Consider the following 23,429-nt stretch of genomic DNA (forward strand, 5'->3'; position numbering starts at 1 on the left):
CTGGACAATGCTCTTTGCAGAGTACATCCGGAAAAGCAGTTAACGCGGACACACCGTTTTGGACATACGAGTCTATTACAAACATGGCAAAAGGTGAATAAGATATAAGATACTTCTCGGGGGTTCGAATTTGCAAAAGGATATTTTTGATGAAGTGATCAAAGAGTTCTTAGCGATAATTATTTTATAATTTTTAATTCAATGAGTGAAAATTTATTTTTAAAGTTTATACCGACCTCGTGATAAGGACCCTACCAATTTCGGAATACCTGTACTGTTTCCATTACCTGTGCTAGTCGCAAGTGGTGATTCAGTGGTTAAAAAAGTTTACTTTTTGTGAATATACACGCATGAATATTGGTCTAATTTTTAAAAACATCTTATACCCAAAATAAATTTTTTGTGTTCCCAGAGAGTGAATTGTCCATTTCGTGTGTATTTTGCTTCCGTAAATGCGGAAAAAAATACGCATAAACCTCAGTCAGTTTTGATCCAGCGCCCTATTTTGACTCCGCTGAAAATTCAACGTATAGCATGCAGAAAATTACAAATTTGGTCTACGGACTCCTAGTTTTAACCATAGCGCCCAAGTATTCAAAAGTTAGAAGGAAAGACGACTATCGGTTTCATCCAGGGCAGAGACAACTCATCAGACGCTAACTCTCCTCTGCCCTAGAAGCCGCACGACCGAAATGGCAACAAACGAAAATCGCTCCTTTTTACGGTTTTGTGTAAAACAAACCCTTATTAAAATCGGTTTACTGTCTGTCTGCCTGCCCTTTTTTGTGGAGGTGGAAATCTTCAAAAGACACTGGTCTGGACACGCCAATGTGGGGGATTTTTACCCAATAAAACCTCCCCTGACTCCCTGTCTGCCCTACGGAATCACCATAAGGAACTACATCACGGGGCGGAGTCAGCTCACTCTAGCTTAGTCACCTTTTTTCGCGGCGTACGTGACCGCGCTTCTCTCTTCTCCTCTGCCTTTCGCAGCTTGGTTTTGATAGATGCGATCATGGAGTTGACCGCATCCCAATTCTCTTGATGTGCTACCATTTTCGGTACCTAACTTGAGTCTCCTCGAAATTCTTTCATTCTTCTGCAAACCTCGGACAGTGGACACGCTCTCGGTCCTTTCGAACTTCGTTGCAATTTGGACAGTCAGGTGTGGTCTTAAATTTAAACCTGTGCCGGTTTTTTAGAGGGGGGGGGGGTGAAAGCATTTACGCAAACAGTGTTCGACGGTTCGCTACGTCGCCGGTCTACCAACTAAAGACTTCTCTATCGTCAGAGAGCTAGCCTGGAACCGTTTGTCGCATTACTTCGGGCTTATTCCCTAACTCTCCTGCCTTGCGGTGCCTTCAAATCAGAGGATTCCTTTCACCAACGGAAGGAGGCAGGAGGAAGGGAAATGTCAGTTCAAGGAACCCCCGGCCATCCGGCTCCTCCACCGGTGGGCATCGTCCATATCTCCATTGCAAAACACACAATCCGAAGATCGCGCCTTTCCAATCTTGTCCAGGTAAGACTGAAAACCCCCATGCCCACTTAAAAACTGGGTAAGAAAATAATCAGTCTCACAATGCTTCCGATTCAGCCACTCACCTTAATTGCCGATGAGTCGCGCAGTACATCTGCTTCTAGTTTCATTTTGCCAAGAGAGCTGCAGCTAGTCTAGAGTGCATTGCCGTTCTTAACGAGCAACAACCTTCCTTGACTCATCTCCCTTGCGCTTGTATATGGCTTGACGCTCCTTAGGAAGAAGGGCAACAGGGATCACTCCCGCGACTATCATCACGGCCAGTTCAGATACAGCATGGTACGCAGACGCCATCCGTAAAGCTCCTCGTCTCTGTACTTGCACGGGACATTTACCATATACCTCCTGGCCAAGAGCCTCAGTCCATACCTCTGCGTCGTTGAACAGGACAGACTACTGCTAGAAGTAGGACCCCGAATGTTTGCCATCAGCCTACTTAAGGCCGAAACTCCAGCTGCAGCCTTGTTTGCTGCTGATTTGATTTGCTCAAAAAAGCTCATCTTTGATTCAAGAGTCAGCCCGAGGTACTTTCTCGCTTGGACTCCATTATCGGCTCGCCGAACGATATGGGACGCAGGGTTGGAATTCTGTTTTTAGTCAGAATGACTACTTCGGTCTTTTTTCAATGCAAGGTTCGAACCATCGAGTCTTCTTTGCACCTGTCCGACAGTCCAGCAACAAGCGCCGCAACATCATCTCCCTAACCAACCAGGCGCCACTCTTCCGGCAGCTCAAGTTTAAGTAGACTATCATAGGTAGCGTTCCAGAGATCCGCCCCTAGCATGGATCCCTGTGCTACCCCCGACGTGACCTCCGTCCTCCTCTGACACTCTGTGTTTCACAGAGCATGGAACGATTCCTCAGATATTCCCTCAATATCCGCAAGAGATAGTTCGACACGTCAAAGGTATTGTCTAGTGTGCCTAGAATGTTTTTCCATCTTATGGAATTAAAGGCGTTTCTGACGTCAAGCGTTACGAGGAATACCACCCGTCGAGTTCGGCGGCTATATGCCTCCGGTCGTCGAACGGCATCCACGGCTTGCATGACGGCATCAACTATGCATTTTCCTGCTCTAAAACCAAACTGCTGGGAAGATAAATTTCCGCCAGCGCGTATCGCTTCAGCGAATTAACTTCTGATGAGCTTTTCAAGCATTTTTCCAGCAGTGTCAAGCATACATAGTGGGCGATATGAAGACGTCAACTCGGGGTTGCCTTGCCCTTTGTGGATCAGCGCAAGCCTGGTCACCTTCCAACGAGCGGGGAAAGTGCCCTCTTTCAGGCAAGCATTGAATGTGCCGAGCAGTAGATCTGGCCAGTTTTGTAATACCAGTTTGTATACTTTTACTGGAATACCATCGGGTCCTGGCGCCTTCTTGCTTTTCATAAAGAGGACTACCTATTCCAACTCTTTTTTTATAAGTGGACAGTCCTCTGAGCTCTCCGCGTCCACGTCATCATTCCATACGGGGTGCGCAGAGAATAGTGCCCTTACAATGGGGTCCATCTCCTCGGCCTAGAGTGAACAGGATTTCCGCAGAGCCCCGGTTTTTCGGGTTACCAGTTTGTAACCGAGTCCCCGTTCACTCTGTCGACCAGATCCTGCCAGCAGTGAGCTTTGTTCTTGTTTAATGCGCTGCGGAGTCTCCTTTTGGCTGATTTGTACTCCACTATTATGGTCCATGCCTCCTCCAGGTCGCTTAGACGTTGTGTTAAGCGGCGGAGGCTGTAACAGTCCTTCTGGAGCTCTGCAATTTCCACTGTCCACCAATACAGAGAAGTTTTGCCACGGCTCGATGTCCTCCTAGGCATGGAGGCTCCGCTGGGGATATTTATCAGGTTCATAACTGAATTTACGATAGTGTCGGCTGCAGCGCCACCGCTCCCAGGAGTATCCTCTAGGGCGGCCCCAACCTGTTTCAAGAGTTTCGAGAAATCTCCCGGTGCTCACTTTCGCGACGTTCCATGCACAGACAAAGCACTCGGGTAACGCTCACCAAGAGTTTGTGTCGATCACTTCGAAAGCAATGTATTGATGGTCGATTGCCGAGAAGTCTTCCAGAACTCGCCACACATCCACCAGTGACACCAGTGATTCCAACGTGAATGTTACGTCTGGAATGCTTCCCTCGCAGCCTAGGCGCCGGAACGTTGGGGTGGATCCGGTGTTTAGAACTACCTTGTTCTCACTGTCATTTCCAGAATTCATTTCCCTCTGGAGTCTGTGTGAGGCATGCCCCATTGAAGTGCCCTGGCATTGAAGTCACCCCGACCAGGATGCCCCCCATTTGTGCCTAAGATAGCTTCCTCCAAAGCATCAAGCCTGCGTCGAAAGTCCGGTATTGTCTCATTCGGCATAAGATAGATACTAAAAACCGTTATCCCTGAACACCAAACCCAGATAAAGCCGTCCACTCGGCCTTGGGTAAGAGCGCTAAGGAGGGTGCCGTCCCGAACCCATATGGCAGCGGTACCTAATATATCAGGGTGCCATGAAACTGGATCCTTGTTTTGGCATTGCTCAATGATGAGTACTAAATCAACTTTGGTCTCCGCAGCGAACTGCGTTCGCAACTCGTGAGCGGTTGCACATCGGTGCATATTGATTTGTAGGATGAGAATTATGTTGACCGCGTCCTAGCTCTTCCTAATTCTGCTCGCAAGACTGGACACTGCCCCCAGCCCGCAGTGTATGCAACGTTCTTATCAGTCACGCCACGGTCCCTGTATAGGACGCAGCTCTCCTTTTCATTGCAGGTGATCGCTTTATGGCCTGCTTGACGGCATTTCCGGCATGTTGCCCTTCTGTCAGGTCCAGGAAAGGTTGCAGATGTGTGCCAATAACCCAAACGTCTATAATATTTGGTTGAGGCGACCCGGATTCGTATCCTACACACCATGCAACCAATTCTTATTTTCCCGGGGCTTAGAAGCTTCCTCGCGTATTGCTTGGCAACTTCCACCACAGGGAGTTTTTGACCTCGGGAGTTGGCAGAGGTAGTACCAATCCGTGCATTGGTTACCCTCGGGTATTCGCGTTTGACGGCTTTTTCTACCTCATTCTTTTCTGTTAGCAGCCAAGGTCTCGGATTTCTAGAGAACACGTAGGTTCCAGGCTGGGAACCAAAGCTTTTTCTCCCAGCACACCCTTGACTGCTCCACAGAACGTAACTTTATTTATTGTTTTCCGGCCCAGTTCAACTAGGATTCCACCACCCTTCGTTTTATGAATAGAAGACACTTCTGCTCCGTTATCTTCGGGTTTAATCTCGTAACGGATTTCACTGAGTCTTGCCTTTCGTCGGCTTAATAAGCAGAGCTGGCGGTCTAGTCGTCCTTGGTCTCATCACTTTTTCTTTTAGTGCTCCGTCCTTGGTGTCCGCCTTAACTTTAGGCAGAGGTTTTTCTCATGACGCGACGTGTTGTTGTCTCTTGTTCCTCTTCACCTTTTTCTTTTGAGCCTTGGAGAGTCCCTGGTTGAAGTCTCCTTCCAATGTCCCTTCCTCCTTTCGTTTTTTCCCCAGCTGGCTCTCCAATGGGCTGTTTGCGATCCGTTTGGTACTCCTAGTGTTCTCGTCGGGAGGCACGGTTGCTTCTGCTTTCCGCGGATTTTCTCTTACTCTCCATGTCCGCCAATAATATGAAATCCTGTCCAGGATCTTAAAAACTGTCGCTCTAACCACATAGCCCATTTTTGATATACCAATGAAAAACAATGTATCAAAACCTTACAAGGTATCTTCGATGCAACCCATTCTGGCTGGGAATCCCGTAGCGAAGTTTCTCCTGGATTTCGGTCTCCGCGTTGCATAGTTTGTAAAATATATCCAGGGTCCTCTTCCGTCTGAGATATTACCCCCAGGAAAGGACCTGAACGTCTGGAACATCCAGTTGTGGCACACCAAAATTTTTCCTTCCTCATTCTCGATGGGTCGTTTTGATCGGAGAGTAACGTTAATATCAAAATTCCCAGTACAGAATTTCTTGAACCAGTTTTGACACTTCTTTTACACAATCTTTTGGGTGCGGTTGACATCAAGGACTATTTAGTCTCTGTATCACCTAATTTTACTTTTCATTTTAAATAACCGTATCATCCCTTTTCTGTTTTTTTTTTTTGGTTTTACAAGGAACCATTTGCGTGTTGCTTCCATTTGCCCTGATAGCTGTCATCCATTGCCAAGAAAGCTGGGATTGTAAAGGTGTCAAGCCATATGAACTGAATGGAGATGATGGCGACTCGAAATATTTTGTATGCTTGAGTCAAAATTCAGATAAATTATACTACGATTGTCCGGAAGACTACAAATTCAGGCTGGAGACCAGAAGTTGTACGTTGGAGCTGGATCAAGTAACTAAACCCACATGCAGTTTCGCAGGCGAAAAATTTGTCTATGTCGATAATGATGATGAAGGTGAAGAAGGAGGCGAAAGTGGTGGTGAAGGTGGAGGTGAAGAAGGAGCTGGTGGAGGAGGTGAAGGAGGAGCTGGAGGAGGAGGTGAAGGAGGAGCTGGAGGAGGAGGTGAAGAAGGAGGTGAAGGAGGAAGTGAAGGAGGGGGTGAAGAAGGAGCTGAAGGAGGAGTTGAGGGAGAAGGCGGAGAGGGAGTTGGAGGCGAAAGTAGAGTCAAAGCGTGGACTTCGAGATCAGAAACCACATGCGATTCTTATTGGCTCTGTGATGAGGAACTGGTCGCCCAGAAACAAACATGTGAAAGCGGTTTTTCGTTCAACACTCTCCTCTTAGAATGTGTTTCAAACAAGTATTGGACATGTGCCGAAGGCAGCCCTGATTGTGAGAGCGAAGATTATCGGAATAAGAAATGGACTAACAAAAAAGATTGTGAAACATTTTATGAATGCATTGGAACCACCCCCACTAAGAGGAAATGTCCCAGCGGATACTACTTTAATGCCACAGGGCAAGGCTGCCTTCATAATATCAATGAGCAGTGCAAAGTTCCCACAGCTTGGGTTCCCGCACCACTAGTCGACCTTGAAAATATGTGCAAAGGCAACGTTGGAAAATTCCTTCCAGATCCAAACTATTGCAAAGCTTACTATTACTGCGTCAGTGAAGATACACCGTACTGGAGCCCATGTGACAATGATCTGTACTTCGATAATGGAAAATGCGTCTCAAATGCTCCAAAAACCTGCAAATGCGAAACAATAGATTGGGAAAAGGAAAAAGTGGACAAAGTAAATATTCCATCTTCAGATCCAAAGAAGTATTACTACTGCGTGAAAGGGAAGGTCGGTGTCGAGATAACCTGTCCGCAGGGTATGGAATTCGACGAAGAGGAAGGAATGTGTGCTGAGTAGAGAGATGGAATTGAAATTTTATTTTATCTTTAACCTCTTGTGATATCAAAATGCATTAAATAAAGAAAATTGTGTTACTTTCAATGAATTTTCAGGACTAATTCCGACCCCGGCTCAGTTGAAAAGAAATGTGAAAGGTTCACCTTAAACTAAATGACCGGAGGCAACTGAACATCAGAATGAGCACAGTTACCGCCAATATCTACGTAGGAGGCAAAGAGTGACCTATACTATTTTCCTGGTAGTTACTATATCTGAACTCTCTGTGCCTCATCTTACCCGTCGAAACCATAGCTGTTTACGCAGCTTCTCATTCCCTGACCAGCGCATTAACAACTGGGAAGAGGCTAAAGACAAGTTGCCTCAGGGGTCGTCAGCGATCCTTAATGGGTCGCTTACGATACGGGGGGTGGCGTCCCCGAGGTGCCCGAGCAGGTAGTTTTAACTCCCTAGCTGGCATAATACCTGCGTCTTAGGTAGTAGCCTCGAGAAGGGTTCTCGGTGAAGAGCGAATGGCGAATGGCCGATACACAGTGGAAGTCCTCGGAGACGTCGATGGGGTAATGGGAGCCTCGCTCTACCAAAGTGGTAGTTGTGGTGTGTATCAAGAGTCAGCCCCATCGGACCCTAGTCGGGTAGTGCGCATTGAACCGGTATTAGTAGACCGCGTTGCCCCGCTAATCGTATTTGAGGTCCCAGGGAACTGGGTTAGGGGCTTTGTCCCCAAGGGTGTACCCGTTCCTGACTGTGGTGGCCCGCTCCCTTGCACAAGATGCGCTAGTAGGAAACTTAAATGGCGAACACAAACAAAACGATCGAGGAGATACTGGGAATGGAGAGTGAGCTGGTAGTGTTTACAGGAAGCACGAAAACGCATCGCTCCCCCCAGCGCTCAGCAAAGGACCAGCAAGGGCTGAAGTGTCCGACGAGATATCGCAATGCGAAAATAGAGGGGAAGACTCGCAAAGTGATGCGGCACCTACAACGGAGACGGGAACCCAGACAGTACCATGCAGTGCTATATTTGCGGAAGGAAGCACAGCAGAAGCTACTGAAACTAACAAGATGGTTTCGAGTGGGAGCGCTGTCGACTACTCCGGTGAAAGGCTTATTAACAAATCTGCGGCAGTTGTGCGATATGCGATGTTCCTCCAGTAATGGGGTGAAAAACGCGCTAATGAAACGGTAGGAACTCCTGGACGGAATTTCATATTATAGGCGGACCTGGAGAGTAACAGAAAATCCGCAGGAACCAGAAACAACCACGCCTCCCGATGAGGACACTGCATGCGCCAAACGGATCGCAGACAGCCCATTGCAGGGCGAACTGGGGAGAAAAAGAAGGGAAGAAGGGGCACCTGAAGGAAATTTAACTCAGCTAGTCTCCAGGGCTCAAAAGAAGAGGGCGAACAGGAACAAGAGACAACAAGACGCCGCATCATCAAAAAAACCTCTGCTTTAAATTAAGGCGGGCACAAAGAATGGACCACCAAAAGAAAAGGCGGGGAGACAAAGGAGGACTAGACCACTAGCTCTGCTTATTAAGCCGACGGAAGGCAAAATTTTGCGGAAGTCCTCAGTGAAATCCGTTACAAGATCAAACCTGAAGATAGCGGAGCAGAAGTGTTTTCCAGTCGTAAACCTAAGGGTGGTGGAGTCCTAGTCGAAATAAGCCCGAGAACAATAACTAAAGTTACGTTTTATGAAGCAGTCAAGAGTGTTTTGGGAGAGAAAGCTTTGGTTTCCAGCCTGGAACCCAGGTGCTCTCTGGAAGTTCGAGACCTTGACTGCTTACGATGCGGAGAGTGGCGTTCCGGAAGTGCCCGAGCAAGTAGTTCCGACCCCTAGCTGGCATAATACCTCCGTACGATATACGCCCGGACACACTGGGAGTTTTCTTGGACGTCGATGGGGTGATGTGAGGATAGCTCTGCCAAGGTAGTAGTTGTGGCGTATATCAGCAGCCGGCTCGTTCAGGACCTTGGTCAGGTAGTGTGTATTGAACCGATATCGGTAGATCGCGTTGCCCCGAGCGAGAGCTGATCCCTCCATGAGTTCCGGGATCAGCTAAGTGTAGGTCGTGCCTCAGGGAACTGACTATTGTGCCCCGCTCTCTTGCACACGATGCGCTGTTAAAAACCTAAATGGCGAATAAGGAAAATACAAACAAGGGAATTATGAATGAGCTGGCTGCGTTTGTGCGCAACACGAAAGTACAACGCTCGCCCCAGCGCCATGCGAAAAACAAAGCAAGGGCTCAAATACTCGACGAGACATCTGGATGTGCAAACAGAGAAGATGGCTCGTAGAGTGATGTGGCACCTGCGAAGGAAACGGGAAACCAGTGTAATGAACTAATGGGATTGCGATGGTCAAATTACCATGCTGAGTGGCCGTGGATGACCTAGGCGCAAGAGCTATCCCCAAAAACCTAAAAAGGTGGCAGAATCAACCGTGAAGGTCTGCCGCAAAGACAGTGGCTCCATCCAAGCGTTTCGTCGACATGTGCTTGACCTTTGAGTGCTTCGATTCCTCTAGGTTGTCCTCGGCAACGCAGGATGGTCATTTGACCATCGTAATCTCAGTGGAAGATAGTCTGTTCCGACTTTTTTTCCTCGGAAGCAAATGTCCCTAAGCGTCAATTTTTCCTTCCCACCTTGTAGAATAGAGTTTCCTGGCCTTCATCGAGTACCACGAGAGCTAGTCGCTTGTTGTATTTGTCTTAGATCTACAGGCCTTTAGGGCTATCAGATGAAAGGTATTTATTGGTCCGAGCTCCTGAGGAGTGCCATTCCTTACCTTTATGTTAAACGGCTGTCCCTTCGTTTCGGTAATTGAAAAACTAAGTATTCTTTCTCCCACGTAGGAATGAAGGAACGGGTAAGATGAATTCATGATGGAATACGGAGGTAGTCGTTCCGTCCACTATGATTCATCCTCACTTTGCTCTCTGATTCCAAACGAAGAAGACTGAATTTTCGCAATCCCGTTTGCTCTGGATGTGTTATCAAATACTCTGCGATGGGGAGCAGCTCGATTGTTGTTTCTTCAATAATACGCACTGTGGGTGAGAGCATTTCGGTACACATTTTGCAACAAATTTTGAGGCTGAGATGACATTTTTGCCATCCACGGGCTTTGGTTCTCATAGCATAATGGGATACCCATGATAATGGGCTGCGGATTACTGAGTTAGCAGCATCGCACGAAAGGGTTGTCGGAAGCACCTGACTTAGACGGAAAACGGTCGACAAACATATGTGGGCCTCTCCAGATGCGACCACTTTAAACAAAATTGACCACATGTTTATTGAACGCATGATGAATGTCAGAACATATATGGGGACCAATATAGACTCGTAACACTATCTCGTTTGCATGGTGCTCCGAGCTCAAATAACAGCACCACCCAGAATCCTCTCTGAAAATCAGGTGAGAGTTAACACTGACGCCATTCACAACACAACCCTCCGCAGCACCTACAAGAGGGAAGTGGATGCCGCAATAACTGCAGTCAACAGAGATCCTGGAGATGAAGCATCAACAAATGACCTTCACAACCACCCGAAGAGCGTTATCAGTGATACGAGAAAATGATCCGTGATGTTGAGGTAAATAACAGGGGTACGATCCTCTTTAAGTCTACCCAACTAGTGGCTTATGCTGATGATATCGACATCATGGGAAAAACCAACCGAGAAATCAAAAAAAAATTCGGCTCAATAGGTTACGGTGGGCGGGTCACTTAATCCATATGGATGAGGATGATCCAACCCGGAAAGTCAATAAGGGCAATATCTATGGTAGAAAAAGAAGATGGGGCAGACCCTGCCTGAAATGGAGCGATGACGTAGGTCAGGACGCCAGACAGTTTTTAAGGATATCGAATTGGTGGACTTCAGCGCAAAACCGGGATGTCTGGAGTTCCTTATTAAGGCAGGCCAAGACCGGATACTCGTTATTGCGCCGTTGATGATGATGAGGACGTTTTGATGAGGAATGGCCAGGATGCCTGGCAGATGTGGTTAAGGAGGAGACCATTCAAAACGCCCATGACATAATTCTCGCTGAACGACGATCGAAAGTGTACGAAGTATCATAGGTGGTCGACCGGAACGGCAGTTAATATTTTACATGATAAGTTGGCTATTAAAAAATTGTCAGCCCGGCGGGTACCGCAATTGCTCACGGTGGAACCCAAGCGTATGCAGCTGCTAACTTCCAAGCAGTGTTTTTAGCAATTTAGGGAAGATCCGAAGAAGGTTTTGCGTCGATTTATCACCGTTGATGAAACCTGGATTTTTCGTTATACACTAGGAACTACACAACAATTTTTCCAGGGGAATCTTCTCCAAAGAAGCCGAAGGTGGGCTCATCGGACGGAAAGGACATGGGGATGATTTTTTAGGATGCTAACGATGTCATCCTTGTGGATCTTTTAGAAAAAGGAAGAACGATCTCAGGACAATACTACAGTAAATTATTGGATCGCTTGGACAAAAAATTGAAGGAAACACGGCCGCATTTGACGAAAAAGAAGGTGCAGTTTCACCACGATAACGCACCAGAACAGTCGTCCGGAGTTGTCACCTCCAAACTGCATGAATTGCGTTTTGAATTGCTACCCTCATATTCACCCGGTGAGACAGAGGCCCCGATTGGTGTACCCAGTTTCTGGCTGGGTTTATCGATAGCTATTTAACAGGAAGAAGGCTTTGATAAAATCATGGTTATGGACCCAGGGAGTACATAGTTTCCGCGGTTGTTCCACACGGCTCTATGCTGGGACCATTACTTAACATTATGTATAATGATTGTAAGGAACTATTCTCGATTGGGGTGGTCAAACAACCATCCTGAGTGGCCGGAGACGACCTAGAGGGAAGATCTATCCCAAAACCCAAAAGAAATTGGCTAAGTGACAATGAAGGTCTGCCCGCAAATACTGAAGCTCTATCAAAGTACTCGGTTGGCACTTTCTTGGAGGTCTCTGTTAAAGCCAGGCTCGGGAATGTTGGGGAGGGGGGTCCTTTGAGCGTTTCGATTTCTCACGTGCCATTTTTACGGAATTAACGTGTCTATACCAATGAGTGCGTCCGCAACGAAGCCAACCAAGCGAACAATGGGACCCGCGACGGCCTTATGGGGTGGTTCTTTGACCACCCTAATCCAGATTAGTTCATTACAAATGGCGCCCAACGTGGGTTCCAATATTTCTTGGATTCAGGCCTAACTCAATATTTCTTATTTATAGGTTTCTTAAATCAGTTCGATTATTCCTGGCTAGGATCTACGTATACTTGCCTTCACATTTCTGGTTTTCGGTGCCATGCCTTTTCCCTCGGAAACAAGTGTTCCTAAGCCTCAATTCCCTTTCCTATCTTGTAAAGTAGAGTTTCCTGCCCTACCCTTTGTGGAAAACGAGAAGAGCTAGTCGTTTGCTGTGTTGTGTTTTTGAGACTCGTAGGTGATTGCCTCCCAGAAGCGGGGCTACATGTTGAAACTGAAAGCTTCTGAGAAGTATCCTTCCCTACCTTTCTGTGAAACGTCTATATCTTTTTTTTCGATTTTGAAAAATTAACTATTCCTTCTTCTTCGTAGGGATTAAGTGAACGGTGAGATGAATCCTTGGTGGAATACGGTAGCAGTCGGCTACATGCTGTACTGTTCCGTCCGCAACGATTGCTCCTCTCTTTGTTCTCTGACTCCAAACGAAGAAGATCGAATTCTCGTGATCCCTTTTATTTGTTTTTATCATCTACTTCTTTTCCATGGGGAGCAACTCAATTGTTGTTTCTTCGCTAAGAAGCACCGCGGGCGGGACTTTTTCTCCACACAGGTGAAGCAAATTCCCTGAGGTTAGGATTGAATTTTGGTCATCCAACAATTTTGCGGAATTGATTGAAGCAGTTGAACAATGAGGGACATCCTGCAAAATAATGGCCGGAGGATGTCCAAGAAGGAAGGAAACTTCAGGGGCCGCGCCTCATTGAAAATTTGAGACAGAGGAAACATTGATTGAGGCTGTCATCCGTCGTGGATTTTCCTCCTTCGATCGCAGCATTCGGGTCCGGAGACTCACGGCCACACGCGCGCGGTCCAGCAGTTTTTTCAGTTTCCAGGTTTAGTTCGCGTTCTGGTTTATCCTGCTAGCCTGTCGCGAATCCCATTGTTCGTTTGATTATCGGCATAGGCACGTTGATTTTGTAAAAATGACACGTGAGGGATCGAAGCGCTCCAAGGATATCCCCACATTCCTGAGCCTGGTTAGCACAGAGGCGTGCAAGAACGTGTCAACCGAGCACTTCCATGGGGCTTCAATATTTGCGGGCAGACCTTCGCAGTCACTTAGCCTATTTTTTTTAGATTTTGGAAGAGCTCTTGCCTCTAGGTCGTCTTCGGCCACTCGGGATAGTTGTTTGGCCACCCTAATCAATGATAGTTCATTATATAATGTCTTCAACGTTTCTCTATTCCGTTCACCCTCCCTAGCAAGGTGACGATAATGGGTTATGCCGATGACGTACTGGTGTAGTTGGAAACTATCTCTTAGATGGGGAGCTGTATTCACCGGAAGAAAACGCGGCTCTGGAAGAAGGGCTTAAAAATGCAGTCCTGGCACTTGCGGTGAAGCCGGGGCAGATTCAACTTATACTGAAAGATACAGAAGAGATGAGGAAGGTAAAGTTAGGGAAGGCATTTAATGGATAACGGGGGACGGGAACGGAACGGGGTAGTGGATAAAAACCCCCTGGTTGGAAAGATACATAGGTTCGCGTGTCTATTGAAGATTTTTACCTCCGAAAATAATACTGACGAACATGCACTAAACTGACTTCCATAATGTTCTGTTTTATACAAAACCTTAAAAGAGACGGAAAAGAGCAATAAGAAAGATATCAATATACATTTTTTTACTGATCAACATCGATTATTTTATGGAGTCAATAATAAGGCAATATTGATTACTCTTTGGCTATTTTTGGTAGAGTTGAAAGGAAATGGTAATTTCTTATTTTAGCCTCATTATCTTAAGAAGCTAAGTTAGGGGAAGATTTGATAAATTGTAAGATAAATGCACCAAGAATCATATAAAAGGGGCTTACTTCACAGCGAATTTTGCACAGTACGAACGGAGGAATATTATCGTTAACGCGATTACAGAGTCCTGGATATACCCATCGAAAATGGCAAAAGGTGAATAGGATATGAAATCCTTTTCGGGAGCCATATTTTCAAGAGGAATATTTTTTTTGAAGTGACCGAAAATTTCGCAGCAATATTTATCTTTTATTCATTCGTTAAGTGGAAAGTCATTTGATATAATAGTGAGGCAGGTTTATACGGATCTGTTGAAAAGGATTTTCTGTGATGCGCCCATTAGTTATGCAAATAATCCTGCCAATTAAGGAATACCCTCAATATCTTCATTATCTGTGCAAGTGGCAAGTGGTGATTTGATGCTTAAAGAAAGTTTGTGTTACGCGAAGCCACACTTTGGAATATTGGCTCTCCCATGAATTTCTTATCCAAATGGACACCCCTTGTCCGTAGTGAGTGAACTGTGGTTTTTAACCCAGGAAAAAATATGTGCAAACTTCAGGGAAGTTAATTTTATCGGGTGTCTTAGTTTTAGAACACAGAAAGAGTGTTGGACTCCCAGGTCAGTCGTCGGACTACCAACTAAACACCCCCCACAGTCAGAGAGTTAGCCTGGAACCATTTGTCACATTACTTCCTCGAACTCTACAGCCTTCAAATCAGGGAATTCCTTTCACCAGCGGAAGGAGAGAGGAGGAAGGGGACTGTTAGTTCAAGGAACCCCCTGCCATCCGGCTACTCCACCGGTCGAGCTCCATCTTCTTAGCAACGAAAAGGATCCGAACGTAATGAGCAACACGGCTCCATCTGTTAGCACTCCTCAGCAATGTTGTCTGGAGAGAGATCCCCTGTGTTTAAATAGAGCTGTTGATGGATCCAATCCGGCCTTCCATAAGAAAAAAAGTGTGATGGGCGTCGTCCACAACTCCATTGCAAAACAAACAATCCGGAGATGGTACCTTTCTAATCTTGTGCAGGTAAGACTGAAAACCTTCATGCCCACTTAAAAACTGGGTAAGGATATAATCAGTCTCACCATTCTTCCGATTCAGCCATGTGCCTAAGTTGCCGATGAGCTGCGCAGTCCATCTGCCTCCAGCTTTATTTTGCCAAGAGAGTTGCTACTCGTCTAGAGTTCGTTGCTGTTCTTCACGAGCGACCACCTCCCTTGGCTCTTCTTCCTTGCGCTTGTATATAGCTTGACACTCCTTAGCAAAAAGAGCAACGGGGATCACTTCCGCAATCATCATCACGGCAAGGGCGTCAGCCCATACCTCTGCGCCGTAGAACAGGCCAGACTGCGTCGAACTCATCACCAGATATTGCCTGCTAGACGTAGGACGCCGAATGTTTGTCATTGGCGTACTTAACCCCGAAACTCCAGCTGCCGCCTTGTTCGCTGCTGCTTTGATTTGCTCAAAAAAGCTCATCTTTGAGTCAAGAGTCAGCCCGAGGTACTTTACGGCTGGTTTTGACTTGATTATCGACTCGCCGAACGATATGGGACGCAGGGTGGAAATTTCCTTTTTAGTCAGGATGATTACTTCGGTTTTTTCCAGTGTAAGGTTGAAACCATGAGTAGTCATCCATCCACTTACCTGCCGCATCAATAAGCCGAGTCTGCTTTGCGCCTGGTCGACAGTGCATCCAGCAATAAGCGCCGCAACATCATCTGGCATGTTGAGTTTAAGTAGACTATCATAGGTAGCGTTCCAGAGATGCGGCGCTAGGATGGATCCCTATGCTACCTATGTGACCTCCATCTTCCTCTGTCTCTCCAGTGTTTCATAGAGCGAGGAGCGGTTCCCCAAATAGTCTCCAATATCCATCACAGAGGTGCCTAGTGTGCCTAGAATGTCTTTCCATCTTACGGAATTAAAGGCGTTTGTGACGCCAAGCATTACCACCACACACAACACCATCCGTTGAGTTCGGCGGATTTGTGCCTCCGCTTCGCGAACAGCATCCACGATTTGCATGACAGCATCAACTGAGGAACTCCCTGATCTAAAACCAAACGGAGATTTATCTACTCGGCAGCGCGTTACGCCTCAGCGAGTCTACTGATGACCTTATCGAGCACTTTTCTAACAGTGTCAAGCATACAAGTGGACACCCCCAGCGCTCTCCACACCGACGTCATCATCCCATACGGGGTGCGTCGAGAATAGTGCCATTCCAATCTGCTCGGCCTTTAGTGAACAGGGTATCCGCGGAGCCCCGATTTTTCGGGTTACCAGTTTGTAACCGAGTCCCCACGGGTCCCCATTCACCTCGTCGACTAGATCTTACCAGTGGCAAGCTTGGCTCCTGTTTATTGCGCTGCGGAGTCTTCTTTTGGATGATTTGTATTCCGTCATTATAGTACATGCCTCCTTCCGATCGCTTAGACGTGGTGTTAAGCGGCCAAGCCTGTGACACGGCTTCCGAAGCTGTGCGATTTTCATCGTCCGGCCATACATAGAAGGTTTGCCACGTCTCGATGCCCACTTGGGCATAGAGGCTCCGCAGGCTTTCATTATCAGGTTTATAACTGAATTCACAACAGTGTCAGCTGCAACGCCACCGCCCCGAGGAATATCCTCCTCCAGTCCCACCTGTTCCAAGAGTTTGGGCAAACCTCATGGTGTTCACTTTCGCAAGATTCTATGCACGAAAAGAGCACCGGGTTGGTGCACATCGAGAGTTTGTGTCCACTACTTCGAAGGCAATATATTGATGGTCGCTTGTCTAGAAGTCTTCCAGAACTCGCCACCCTTTACCAGCTATACCAGTGATTCCGATACGAAGGTTACATCTGGAATGCTTCTCTCGCGGCCTGGGGGCCGGAACGTTCGGGTGGATCCGGTGTTTAGAACCACCACTTCTGTTCTCGCCGCCATTTTCAGACTTCGTTTCCCTCTGGAGCCTGTGTAAGACATGCCCCATTCAAATGCCCTGGCATCGAAGTCACCCACGACCAGGATCCGTCCACTCCATCTGTAACATTTGGTTGGGGCGGTCCGGATTTGTACCCTAAATACTATCCAACCAATCCTTATTTTCCCGCTGATTAGAAGCTTCCTCGCGTATTGCTCGGCAACTTTCACCACAGCGAGTTTTTGGCCTGGGGAGTTGGCAGAGGTGATATCAATCGGCGCATTGGTTACCTCCGGGCATTCGTGTTTGATGGCTTCTTCTACCTCGTTCTTTTCTATGAGGCAGTCAGGTCTCGGATTTCCAGAGAACACGTAGGTTACAGACTGGAAACCAAAGTTTTTTCTCCCAGAAACCCTTTGACTGCTTCAGAGAAGGTAATATTATTTGTTGGCCTCGAGCCTAGTTCGATTAGGACTCCACTACCCTTCGTTTTCCGAATGGAAGCCACTTCTGCTCCGTTATCTTGGTTTGTAGCGGATTTCACTGAGGACTTCCGCAAAAGTCTTGACTTCCATCGGCTTAATAAGTAGAGGTGGCGGTCTAGTCTTCCATCGTTTCCCCGCCTTTTCTTTTGGTGCTCCGTCCTTCGTGTCCGCCTTAATTGTAGGTAGAGGTTTTTCTGATGGCGCGACGTGTTATTATCTCTTGTTACTCTTCCCTTCTTCTCTTGAGCCTTGGAGAGTACCTGAGTCAAGTCTCCTTTAGATGTCCCTTCTTCCTTTCGTTTTTTTTTGTTCTCAGTTCGCTCTGCTATGGGCTGTCTGCGATCCGTTTGGTAATCGTAGTGTTCTTACCGGGAGGTGCGATTGTTTCTGCTTCCCGCGGATTTTCTCTTACTCCTCATGTTCGCCAATAATATGAAATTCTGTCCAGGATCTCCTCCAGTTCCATTATTCCGCTTTGCACCTTTTCATTGGCGTTTTTCTGAAGGAACATCGTAGATCGCATGCGCTTAAGCCTTTCCTCTTCAGCGTGCTGCAGAGGTGTCGATAGCCCACCCACTCGCCTTATATACGAAATCGTTTAGTTAGTTTAGGGAGTTTGCACTGTGCCTCCTCCCGCAATTATAGCACTAGGATGACGTCTGGGTGCCTGTCTCCCTTGCAGGTGCCTCATCACTTTGCAAGTCCTTCTCTCAGTCTGGGGGTCCGATGTCTCGTAAGGTATTTAGGGACTATGGTCCCAAGCCTTTCGGCCATACCCTCACGAGTGAGTATTTGCTAATTTTGACAGTATAGTTAGTCGGATGCCCCTCACGACATTTGTATGGTGTGGTGGAGCGTGCTGAAGGCAGTGGCAAATGCCAACAACTTGGTGATATTGGTATCAGAGTTGTTCCGCTACATTATGAATGACATCATGAAGAAACGTTGGGAAAGTTGTGTCTGTGGGCCTCACGATGCGAACTAGGCACAAATCTAAACAAAAGGTAACTAATGCTCTTCACCACCAAGCCAAAAGTACCCCAATTCCACCTCCCGCGGGTAAATGAACAAAGATTGGTTATTTCTCCAATGTAAAATATCTGGGTGGTATCCTGGATCCGGAGCCAAGTTGGAGATGGAACATAAAACTGAGAGTTTAAAAGGGGTGCTTAGCCTCCTATATCTGCAAGACTACCTTTGAAAGGAGATGGGGTCTCTGACCGAAGATGATTCTCTGGATGGACACAGCCGTAGTACGTCCCATTCTAACGTAAGGTGCTATTGCATGGTGATAGGTGCTGAGGAAAAAGTACAATAGAAGGAAAATTAATAGGATAAAAGAACCGTGGGTTCAGATGCTACTGGAGCTCTGTAGTATTGCCCGGCAGATGCTCTCAATGTACTCATACTCCTCCTCCACCAAGACTTCCATATTAAATACGTTGTAACATGCAATGTTGTCAGACTACATCCAGATGCTGAATAGTAAAGCCCTACGCTCATAGTAGCATCCTAGGCGAAGTACTTCGAGAAATCTGGGCATACCCCATGGACAATCCCACACGCAAATCGAACCCAAAAATAATCTTTGCTGTGAACTTTCCAATCAGGGTAACACGAAAGACCTACGACAGGTTGCAGGTCTATGATAAAGTATTCTTCATCGACAAACCAAAGATGGGTTGTGGAGTCAGTGAGGGACCCTCTAGGTCACCCTCCTCTGAGTTCCCGGCTATAGGAGCAGAGAGAGGACTAAACGAGCTGACGGACTGGCCAGGTGGGGCTACGCTCTTGGCAGTCCTTTGCAATAATCTGTGTTTTGCTGGTCAGTGTTAAGTGTGGAATCTACTTGAACTGTTTTGCGGCCGCGGCCCTTAGAGGGGCTCAACAATACGGTGGCCTGCATGAGGCACTGGCCTATATAGGAGGCCATGCCGACAGAGTTTCCATACCCTACAATTCCCGTTTGCGAAACTGTGGGGGGAAGAGGTAGATACCCTAAGATATAATACTTCCTGCGATTGCCCAGTCCTAACTAGAGCCAAGCTATTTGTGGAGGACCTTAGAGGAATCTTTAGATGCACGGTGTAGAAGCAGTTTTCCTTCGTAAATGGTAGGGGCTGCTCTTATCATAGCAGTTGTGGCTCCGAAATTTTGTATCATGGAAACACCGCATCACAGCGCTAATTGGGATAGTCAGATCGGCCACTGGTACGTACCTACCTATCCTCCTAGGGCCTACCTTTGCAAGTGTCCTATCGGTGGTTTTCTCCCTTTTAAGTTTAAATTTAGATCCCTTGGGAGCGTTACCCTCTTCCGAGCTGATCTCCGCTGCTCCCTTCTGCCTTGGTTCCGTTGTTGAAGGTTTAGGATAATCCTGAACCCTTTAAAGACGTCTTTTGGTTTCAGGTCTTCCTTCAGGTATCGTAAATACCATTTCGCATCTGCGTCACTGAGGCCTATCTCCTTCATGACGTCCGATATACATGTCCTCAGACGTACTTTTGGTGGCCAATGCCTTCAACAAGGATCTTGGTTGCAATTTTGGCAGTAGAACAATGTTGAGGTTGGCTCGACAGTTTGTCTTTCCTAACTCTCCCTTCTTAATTAGAACAGTTTGCGCACGGTGTGAAATCTCGCTTGTTTATTGTTTGTTTGTCAAAATGGAAAAATTTGCTCAGTTTTTTATATTGTTTGATTCCCACGGGTGTGGAGGTTAGGAAATTCACAGTGTAATAGCCCGGTAGCAAGATAAGGTCAAGCTTACTCGTTGAGGTGACCAGGTGTCGGTGAGAGTCCGTTTAAACATAGTCAGTAACTCTCTACTGGAAACTACCTAATAGGCAGGCTTAACACCCTATATTGGGGAGGTGTTTTTTGAGATTTCTTGATCGAGAGCGTTTTGTTTATAGTAAGGCCAACTCGTATATAGTGTGGATACTACCAACTCCTCCTGGAGAGGCACATATCAATTCCAAAGGGAAATAGGTTGGCCTCCGGAGATCCTGCAGTGTATTGCTTGATCCCTTGATTAGGTTCTCCCATTCCGGAGTTTTTCCATAACAACCCCAGTATACCCTTGCTGCCTTCTTGGATATAGAGGGAGCTTTTAACAACGTCAGTACCAACGCCATCAAGGAAGCCTTGACCGGTACTGAATTGGAGGGGTATCTCACTCATTGGATTATATCCATGCTGAGTACCAGGATAATCCAGTCGGACATGGGAGGCAACCACTTGACCGGAGCTGTGAACAGAGGGATGCCCCAGGGTGGCGCCATCTACCCGGTGCTCTAGTTAATAGTAATGGACAAAATTCTACGTACATTGGACAGCGGCGGGGGGAAGGTGGTGGACTATGCCGACGACTTGGTGATATTAGTATCAGGGATGTTTCTGTCCATTATGAGCGACATCATGGAAGCAGCGTTGCGAGAGGTGTGCGTGTGGGCCGCAAGATGCGGACTCAGCATAAACCCAACCAAAACGCAACTGATGCTATTCATCACCGAGACAAGGATACCTGAATTCCATCTACCACGGCTGAATGAACAAAGATTGGTTTTTTCCTCGATTGTAAAGTATCTGGGTGTGATCCTGGATCCTAAGCTAAATTGGAGGTTGACCATAGAACTGAGGGTTAAGAAGGCCTGCATAGCCTTCTATGCCTGCAAGATAACCTTCGCAAAGAAATGGAGTCTCCGGCCGGGGATGGTTCTCTGGATGTACACCGCTGTTGTGCGTCCGATCCTAAGTACGGCTCTATTGTATGGTGGCAGGCTTTGAAGAAAAAATACAATAGAACGAAGCTTAATAGGATTCAAAAAACCGCGGGTGCGGGTGCTACTGAGGCTCTGCAGTCCTGCCTGGCAGATGCTCTCACTGTACTCCTGTATCTCCTCCTCCTAGACCTCCACATTAAATATGCTGTAGCGTGCAGTGCCGTCAGACTACGTGAGTCCGGATGCTGGGCAGCGAAGTCCTACGGCCACAGCAACATTCTAGTTGAAATACCTCGGGAAATCTGGGCATCCCCCACGGACTATGTCACACGCAAGCTGAACTTCACGAGAAACTTTACTATGGACCTTCCACCCAGGGCAAAGTGGAAGACCGGTGGCGTGTTGCAAGACTATGACACAGTACTCTTTACGGACGGATCAGAGATGGTCTGTGGAGTCGGCGCGGGGGTTTTCTCGAATACACACGGTGTATCCAAGTCGTATGGTCTCCCAGGTTTCGCCAATGTATTCCAAGCGGAAGTACTGGCGATATTGGAAGTCTGTCGATGGGTGGAGCGTGATTCGAGCCCCAAGCGTAACATAGCCATTCTGACCGACAGCCAAGCGGCCATCAAGGCCTTGTACTCAACGACGATATGTTCCAGGCTGGTGGTGAAGTGGAGAGATGCGCTTAACCATCTGGGCGGCACGCTCAAGGTCACTACCCTCTGGGTTTCTGGGCATAATAACATAGAGGCGAATAAGCGGGCTGACGGATTGGCCAGGCAAGGCTCTGCTCTTGGCAGTCCCTCGGCGAATACAGTCGGTGTTCCGCTGGCGGCTGTCGGGGGCCGAGTCTACTCGCACTACCTAGCAGCCGCGGGCCTGATATGGCGAAGGCTTACAAGATGTGCCAAGTCAAGGAGAATTTGACCCGCTTATTTCATAGCCCGATCACGAGAGCTCCTGTGCCAGACACGCGCAAATGCATTCATGATTACGGCGGTCTGCACCTTGTGAGTTGTCACACGCCTAATGATCTACTTCTGAGCAGCGATGATACTACAAAAAAACAAAGAAAACTCTGTCACACCCTTGACAAAATTTGGGCCTTAGGGCCCCTAGTAAGGGAAGGGCTAACTTGACCGCTTATTAAACAGTTTTATAGGTTCTCTCCGATATGTGAATTTTCCACAATCGTTTTTCTTCATTAGCATTATCTGTTTTAATCATACTTTTTTTTTCGCTTTCTTCCACCAAGGTACCATTCGTGGATTGCTCATACTTAGCTTAATAGCCACCATTTGCTGCGAATGGAACTGTGTTGGGCACAAACCTTACAAGCTGTATAAAGTCGAAGACGAAGGATTGGATTACTCGTATTACGTATGCTTGAGTGAAACGTCAGATCGATTATTCTTCCACTGTCCAGAAGATTATAATTTCAACACAGAAACAGAAAGTTGTACGTTGGAGATTACTACAGAGGATGCACCCACTTGTAGTTTTGCTGGAGAAAAATTTGTTGATGTTGCTGCCAAAGAAGTTGCGCCAACTGGTAGAGCAGAACCGAGGGATGAAGGGGGTAATGGAGAAGAGGGGAATGGAGAGGAGGGGAATGGAGAGGAGGGGAATGGAGAGGACGGGGAGGATGAAACATGTACTTCGTACTGGCTCTGCGATGAAAATTTGGTAGCTAGCCAAACCGAATGTCCAGCTGGTGACCTTTTCAACACTCTCCTCTTAGAATGTGTTTCAAGCAAATATTGGACATGTGCCGAGGGCAGCCCTGATTGTGAAAGCCCAAATTATCAGAATAAGAAATGGACTAACAAAAAGGATTGTGGAACATTTTATGAATGCATTGGCAACATTCCCACGAAGAGGAAATGTCCTGCCGGATATTACTTCAATGCCACAGGACAAGGATGCCTTCACAATGTGAATGAACAGTGCAAGGTTCCAACAGATTGGGCCCCAGCACCACTAGTCGACCTTGAAAATATGTGCAAAGGCAACGTTGGAAAATTCCTTCCAGATCCAAACTATTGCAAAGGTTATTACTACTGTGTCAGTGAGGACACCCCATACTGGAAAGCATGTGACAATGATCTGTACTTTGATAATGGCAACTGCGTCTCCAAGGCGCCAAGCACCTGCAAATGCGAAACTGTAAATTGGAAGGAGGTACCATCGGGAAAAATAAGTATTCCATCTTCAGATCCAAAGAAGTATTACTACTGCGTGAAAGGAAAGGTTGGAGTGGAGATAACCTGTCCAGAAGGTATGGTCTTCGATGAAGAGGAGGGAATGTGCTCTGAGTAGAGAGCTGAAGTTGAAATTTTGTTTTACTTGTAACATACAAACGTGTTAAATAAAGAATATTTTTTTGTGTTA

The 23,429-nt window shown here is 47.0% G+C and overlaps 1 protein-coding gene across 2 annotated transcripts; it reads left to right on the forward strand.

Moving 5' to 3' along the window:
• Positions 1-23,429, forward strand: LOC119649641. Of its 2 annotated transcripts, XM_038051894.1 has the most exons (3): positions 1-93; positions 5,673-6,303; positions 22,796-23,429. In XM_038051894.1, exons 1-3 carry the CDS (start codon positions 84-86, stop codon positions 23,355-23,357), a joined length of 1,203 nt encoding a protein of 400 aa, XP_037907822.1. In that variant the 5' UTR covers positions 1-83; the 3' UTR covers positions 23,358-23,429. The 2 variants fall into 2 exon arrangements, with proteins under 2 accessions (XP_037907822.1, XP_037907824.1); XM_038051896.1 differs by lacking the exons at positions 1-93; positions 5,673-6,303 and adding an exon at positions 13,993-14,062 and having other exon boundaries at positions 22,294-23,429.

Source organism: Hermetia illucens, chromosome 2, assembly GCF_905115235.1.
Source record: "Hermetia illucens chromosome 2, iHerIll2.2.curated.20191125, whole genome shotgun sequence".
NCBI lineage: Eukaryota > Metazoa > Arthropoda > Insecta > Diptera > Stratiomyidae > Hermetia > Hermetia illucens.

Coding starts and splice junctions, on each gene's coding strand:
- LOC119649641 (XM_038051894.1), top strand. Junction 6,304..22,795: donor TTAGAATGTGTTTCAAACAA/GTATTGGACATG, acceptor TGTTTCAAGCAA/ATATTGGACATGTGCCGAGG.